The sequence below is a fragment of the Nanorana parkeri genome, unplaced genomic scaffold, assembly GCF_000935625.1.
Source record: "Nanorana parkeri isolate BGI_ZX_2015 unplaced genomic scaffold, ASM93562v1 scaffold240, whole genome shotgun sequence".
NCBI classification, from domain to species: Eukaryota; Metazoa; Chordata; class Amphibia; order Anura; family Dicroglossidae; genus Nanorana; species Nanorana parkeri.
The window spans coordinates 872,791-879,664 of NW_017306508.1; the positions used below are offsets into that span (position 1 = coordinate 872,791).

A 6,874-nucleotide genomic window follows, 5' to 3' on the forward strand; every position below is an offset into this window, starting at 1 on the left:
GAGCAGCGGTGGAGGGCGGGGCGAAGTTACTATGGCTACCGCTCAGCCGCATCACCGGGGTCTCTGCGCTGCCATTGGCAGCTGTGGCCCCAGAGACCACCGCGCGGTGGCGCTCCCAATCTCTTTTGCATCACTGTAGACACAATTGTTTTTATTCTCAGTGCTCGGGACGGTTTGGAGGAAATAGCCATAAACACTTGCCTAGAAAGGACCCAATGAAACAGGCAGTGTAACGGACACCCATGTCTGTGAATATAAATTAAACTGACAGGGCTATTCATAAATATGGAACAATCTAGGCCAAAATAGCTGAACTGGGAAGAGAGCTGAATTGAAGAAGTTTTGCAAATCAGCTATTTTGGCCTAGATTGTTCACTTCTCCAAACTCTTCACCCTTTTGCGAATAATCCTGTAAAGTACACGGCTTGTTCTGTTCTGTGATGAGATGAAAAGCTGCAAGGGTTGCTGTATTCCTCTGGGAAGGTAACTTTTGCCACTACCGTTCTAGTCAGGCACATACGTGGACAGCCCGCGTAAAGGCGCTTTCTGTCAGGCACATCTGAGGACACCCTCAACTGAGGACCCCGGCCCACATGTGAGCTGATGATAGAACTCCACTTCCGGGGGTAGACTGATACCGGTATCAATATGAAGATTCGCCCGGTGTCACCGGGGATAGACCGGAGGCTGAAACACCGGCTCACCCAGGTACGGGAGGGCCTACACGCTGTGTGTATAGACACCGCTGGCTCTATACAACACCCGCAGGGCCCCATGCTGCTTTCACTCTATTATTTCTGTGTGTTTGATTATAACTAGGGAACCGAAAAGCTCGATTCCCAAAGCAGGAATGGCTGCGTTTCCTGTATAACGATTCCTGTGCGAAAAGCTTCCAGCGTGCCGCCAGTCTTCATTATTCAGCTTTATAGTGTTACTGAGGCCACCTCTTCAGAGTCCATGAGCCCAGTGTACACAAAACCATTGCAAATTATCTTCCTAAGAAAACATACCGCCCAGCAATTTACACTTTACTTTAAAGGAGAACTATGAGGTGAGTGCTTTTCACTCACCTCATAGTTCTAGCCGACCTGTGACAATGAGACTGTCACAGGTCGGCTCAGTAGATCGGGAGGTGAGCGAACATATACCGGCGTTCGCTCACCTCTCGATGCTGTCACGGGAGAGCCGTGACAGGGGACGGGCTGGATTCCCCCCTCCCCGCTCTGATCCGCCAGCGTTGACTGGCGGAACGGGAGGGGGCGGGTACAGCTGGCTCTGCCTCTAGATAGGCAGAGCCAGCTGTCACTCACGCAGCTGGGCGGATCCAGACATAATTGTAGCTCGCGGTATACGGAGCTTAGGGTAACGGGAGGACGCTAGTTTGTGTCCTCCCGTTACCCTAAGGAGAACTATGGGGAAAAGCCCTGACCCCATAGTTCTCCTTTAAAACTTAGTACTGTAGCTGCAGCACTGTTGTGCAAGTCATCCTCAAAGTTCACAGCGGAAACACCGATGTCCATCCCTAAGCCAACTTAGCCGTCCCCCTCTCCCAACAGTGATTCAGCAGCACAGCTCCCCCCTCCCAACAGTGATTCAGCAGCTCGGCTCTCTCCCCTCCCAGCAGTGATTCAGCAGCTCAGCTCGCTCCCCTCCCAGCAGTGATTCAGCAGCTCAGCTCTCTCCCCTCCCAGCAGTGATTCAGCAGCTCAGCTCTCTCCCCTCCCAGCAGTGATTCAGCAGCTCAGCTCTCTCCCCTCCCAGCAGTGATTTAGCAGCTCAGCTCTCCCTTCCCAGCAGTGATTTAGCAGCTCAGCTCTCCCCTCCCAGCAGTGATTCAGCAGCTCAGCTCCCCCCTCCCAGCAGTGATTCAGCAGCTCAGCTCCCCCCTTCCAACAGTGATTCAGCAGCTTAGCTCCCCCCTCCAAGCAGTGATTCAGCAGCTCAGCTCTCCCCTCCCAGCATTGATTCAGCAGCTCAGCTCTCCCTTCCCAGGAGTGATTCAGCAGCTCAGCTCTCCCCTCCCAGCAGTGATTCAGCAGCTCAGCTCTCCCCTCCCAGCAGTGATTGAGCAGCTCAGCTCTCCCCTCCCAGCAGTGATTCAGCAGCTCAGCTCCCTCCCCCCCTCTCAGCAGTAACCCAGCAGCTCAGCTCCCCTCTTCCAGCAGTGACCCAGTAGCTCAATAATCCCTGCTCCTCCCTACCATTGGACACTCTGCAGCTCAGCACCCCCTCCCAGTGCTCCTTACTCACTGCTCCTCCCTACCAGTAGACACTCTTTAGCTCAGCATCCCCTCCAGCTGCTCCTTACTCCCTGCTTCTCCCTAGCAGTAGACACTCTGTAGCTCAGGTCCCCCTCCCAGCAGTGGTTCGACATCTCAAGCCCGGCACTGATTTAGCTGGTCAGCTCCTCCCCTCAACAGCAGTGACTCTTCAGCTCAGGTCCCCCTCACAGCAGTGACTCAATTTTTATAACTTTCTAATGTAAACACAGGGGGAACCGAGTTGAGCTGGAGGTGAGTTGGTCCACAGCGTCATCTGCTCCTAAGGTCAGGAATGGCTTGTTTTGCACTTCGCTCTCTACTTGTTCAGAATATGTACATACATGATTGCCCATCACCTGGCCTGGAATGAGTAAGAGCCTCACTCTAAGTAGCCCATGATTAATATCCTTATATATGCCATAGTAGGTGTTGTGTTTGCAGGCCTCCTTGTATCCGTTGTACTAAACACACAATTCTTTGGTTCCCTGTCTCTGTGTTGCAGTATTTGAGCAGTAATCGCTGTGGAGGATATGTGGATATTTCAGCTGTAGCTGCCGATCTGCAGAAAACATTCAGGTATCATTGACTTTACATAGCTCTGTACATAGAAACTGATCCAGACTTCTTTATTGATGGTGTATATCATGTGACCTAGTTACTCCTGACAAAGCTGTACGAATACCAGCTGATTCAGCAGAAACCTAAAATGTTTAAAGGAGAACTATGAGGGGGAGTGATTTCCACTCATCCTCACAGTAAGAGCCGACCTGTGACAAAGAAACTGTCACACGTTGGCTCTATCGATCGGGAAGTAAGCGAACACGTACTGCTGCTCGCTCACTTCTCGATCATGTCCCTGCAGAGAGTGGTGACTGTCAGTCATCCCTCCCCGCAGGGATTCCCCTCTCTGATCCCCCAGCGCTGACTGGAGGAACGAACGGGGCAGGGGGCGGGCACAGCTGGCTCTGCCTCTAGATAGGCAGAGCCCGCTGTCAATCAGCCAGCTCGCTGGATCTCGACAGTATTGTCAGGAACCGTCCTTCCTGCAGCGCTCTCAGGATATAGTGACCTATAGCTATACTGACGTCCTAAGTTAGGGCTTGTTCACACCAAGCGCGGAGCAGATCCAGAGCAGAGCAGGTGCAGACCGGATCAAAACTGCGTCCAATGTATTCCAATGGTATTTTTTGCTCCAGTTCACATCGCAGCATGCAGTTGCAGAGCAGATGAAAAAACTGCAGCAGGCCCTATTTTACCTGTTTTGGATCTGCTCTGGAACGCATCAAAAACGCATGCCAATGCCTGGAACACACTGAAAGCCCATTTTAAACTTTAAAAACTTTTTTATTTTTTTTTACCAAAAAGAGCTCGGAACGAATCAAAAACACGTCTAAAAGACTGACCGGATCTGCTCTGCATTTTGTGTGAACAAGGCCTGAAGCTTGGCTTTGGAATAGGGATATACCGATACTGGTATTGGTGCCAAAACAGAGTATTTGGGTGAGTACTCGTACTTGCCCAGATGCTCCGATACCCTAACTTCATAACTACCAAATCTCTCTCTGACCGGCAGTGTTGCGAGGGAGCATGGAGCCGGCTTCCCGACCAAACAGGAAGTCGGGCGGCGGGTCATGAACCGGCTTCCTGATTGGCTAGGAAGCTGGCTTCAATTGTTGCTAGGCAGCCTGGCTTCTGGGAACACCAATTGCAGAGTCTAGTGAATGTGCAGTGATGTTAAAACTTGTTCATGACACATAACTGTGTTTTACTTTCAGTGCCGAGTATGGAAGGAGGAAACGGAATGCCTTTAGAATCCAGGTAGAAAAAGGTGAGTCTTTTTGTGTAACGGGAGTAAAACATTGTTCCTTGTCTGCATTGGATTGTTTTTATATGTAATTACTTAGTCTCTGAATTCACCAGTTTTACTTCCTTTCAGTGTTCAAAGTTATCTGCGAGGAGAATGAGGATATAGAGGCCCTAGAAGGTTCACATTTGGCAAAGCGGGCAAGGAGGGGAGCTGATGGGTAAGCAATGTTGTATACAATTTAACCACTTCTTTCCCTTTTCATAGGAACTATAAATATTATTAATTGCAGGGTAACATCAGAATAAAATCTCTGCAACTAAAACTTATGTTGTTAAGCTTTCCATGAAGTGGGGAAGATTTCAAATCTTTGTCAGGTTTAACTTTTGCAGTCTGGGTCCAGTTGTGGAGATTACACTTCATTTTCTGTCCTGGATACACAGTAGGAAGTAAGAGGGCATCGTCCCTCTCACAGTTATTGCTGGACCAGGTGTCCCATTAGAAGATTTAACTGCACTTCTTGTTCTTGAGACTGCTGTACAGTTTTGGATTTCCTGTCACCTATTTTCTTGGTGACCGTGGTCAATGGGACCTATAATGAGGGTTAATCTCCCCACCCATGACACAGGCAGCAATGTAAACCTGGCACAAGGGTTCTTACCTTTCCACCTTAACTGTATCCAAAACTATTAAAACCTTGTCTCAGCTTTACATACACTTGAAGGCTGAACTCCAGACAAGCAGCTAAATACCCACTTGAAATAAATATCAGTTTTACCTGCAAAAGGATTTGTAATTTTGTCCAGCCAGTCCTGAAATTTATATAGCCCTGCCAGATGGTACAGTGGGGTTATTGATCAGAGTTTTCACTACTGCAGTTAAAGCCCCAATCTGGTCAGTAGAAAAATAAATGACCATTCCTGTGGGACCTTCCCGCACTGCAAGAGTTACATTTTTAAGTCTACGGATAAAGGTAGGGGCTGTAATAGTTACCTTACTCCTCACTCTGGTAGGCTTCCACCACACCGTGCAGCCGGTCCCCAAATGTGCTTTTCTTAGGTTCATGGTCTGTAGGTTGTGCCATGACTTTATGATGTACAATGAAAAGCCAGCAGTCCTGCATTGTATGTGAGGAACCACAACCCCTGTCCACAACCCAGAGGGTTGGAGAGAATAGGAAAGTGCCAGCTGCAGGACGCAGTGACTGCAAGGGTATATAGCAGCTGTGTAACCCCTCAATCTCTTAAATTTCCATTGATAATGAATGAGGCACAGAGAAGTTGCCACATTTGTATTGTCTGTACTGGCATGCCATCAGACACCATCCACATACGAGTCCATCCTCTCTCGTGAAGGACAGGCATGTGCACAGTAGGGCTGCAACCAACTAATCGATAATGAGAATAGTTGTCAACTATTCCCATTATCGATTAGTTGGTTGGATCCCCTTGCGCTCTCTTCCATGCTGGGAGGAAGGCACAGCAAGCAGTGGGCGGGTGCAATAGCCAGCCTGCTATTGGCTATTGCAATTTGAAATGGCCAATAGCAGGCTGGCTATTTCACCAGCCCACTACCTGCTATATTTCCTTCAGCTGCTGTCTGGAATTTTGCCACTGACAGCCGTCATTCCCTTGCTGAAGCTAGTCCAGCACCATGTGCTTGCAGTACAGTTATTAAAAACAAAGGTGGGAAAAAGTCATTTTCGGTTTTGGCCTGACAAATTCTAATGCAGGGTGTGAATTGTCATGCCATTCATTTCAATGGCACCCCAAACGCTCCTCCCACCCACAGTTTGATTGTCCGCGCTAGAACGCACGGTACCGCAATGCCGTGCATTCCAGTGCAGTGCGATTGCAAAAAAAATTGTGCATGTAGTTTTATTCTGAAGTATATTTTATGTTTGTAACAATCCATTTGTGTATTTTATTTTAAATGAAAGATGGTATTTAATTTTTTTTATCCGATCGGAAAAATGATCGGCCAACTAATCGATTTATAAAAATGATCATTAGTTGCAGCCTTGGGTGCAGTTTTGATTAATTGCGCTATCTCCCTGGTTTACTGCAGGAACATGTTGCTGGGCCCCCTGAACATCTATAGGACCCCGGGCTTTTGTCTGTATTGGCTTGTTGGTGACCTGGCTCTGGCAGATCCTGATTGGCACTTGGTGTTGCCACTCTCAATTCCAAATTCTGCTTCCAATTTAACAATTACAGTTGGCTGCAATATACAGAGTTTGTTGCAGCATGGTCCTCAGATCTTATGTGCTGAATAAATCTGTGGTAATAAGAATAGTAGTTATGTCTCCCAAATGATTGCATAGTACAGGCCAGGTACCAATGCTGTTACCCGATATTATTAGAACAGGGGTAAGGGATTCAGTACGAATCGATGTGACAATGACAGTGTAAAGCAAATAAACACAAAGGTCTCTGTCCTTCAGTGTTCTAATCACATACTACAATGAACCTCTCTACATGACAGACGGCAGCCAACCAGAATATCAGTGGCAGGATGTGGTGTTGGTGGAATGCAAATGATGTGGCCATAAAAGATGTAAATCTATAGAACAGTATTCATAGAGAAGCTGATACCCCCTACAGGAAGTTTTCAAATCGAAACTTCGCCAAAACGATGACGTAAACTGTGTAAAAGCGTAGAATTGGGGCTGGTGGATGTAAGGTGCAGATACATTTATGGGCTGTTTAGTGTCATCTACATCCGCTGTGCATGTGAAGAGCACACTTTTGTGACATATTAACAATTAAAGTTATTTAAACAATTCAGTCATAAAATACATTTTTTTTTT

The 6,874-nt window shown here is 47.7% G+C and overlaps 1 protein-coding gene across 1 annotated transcript in view; it reads left to right on the forward strand.

Moving 5' to 3' along the window:
• The first annotated feature begins 588 nt into the window (after window positions 1-588).
• The window catches only part of NVL (nuclear VCP-like), a 50,417-nt gene continuing 44,131 nt past the window's right edge, over window positions 589-6,874 (forward strand). The window contains exons 1-4 of the mRNA XM_018556503.1: window positions 589-708; window positions 2,764-2,837; window positions 4,037-4,089; window positions 4,198-4,285. Coding sequence (XP_018412005.1) covers window positions 649-708; window positions 2,764-2,837; window positions 4,037-4,089; window positions 4,198-4,285 — 275 coding nt within the window. The 5' untranslated portion in view covers window positions 589-648. The remainder of the gene's footprint in view (window positions 709-2,763; window positions 2,838-4,036; window positions 4,090-4,197; window positions 4,286-6,874) is intronic.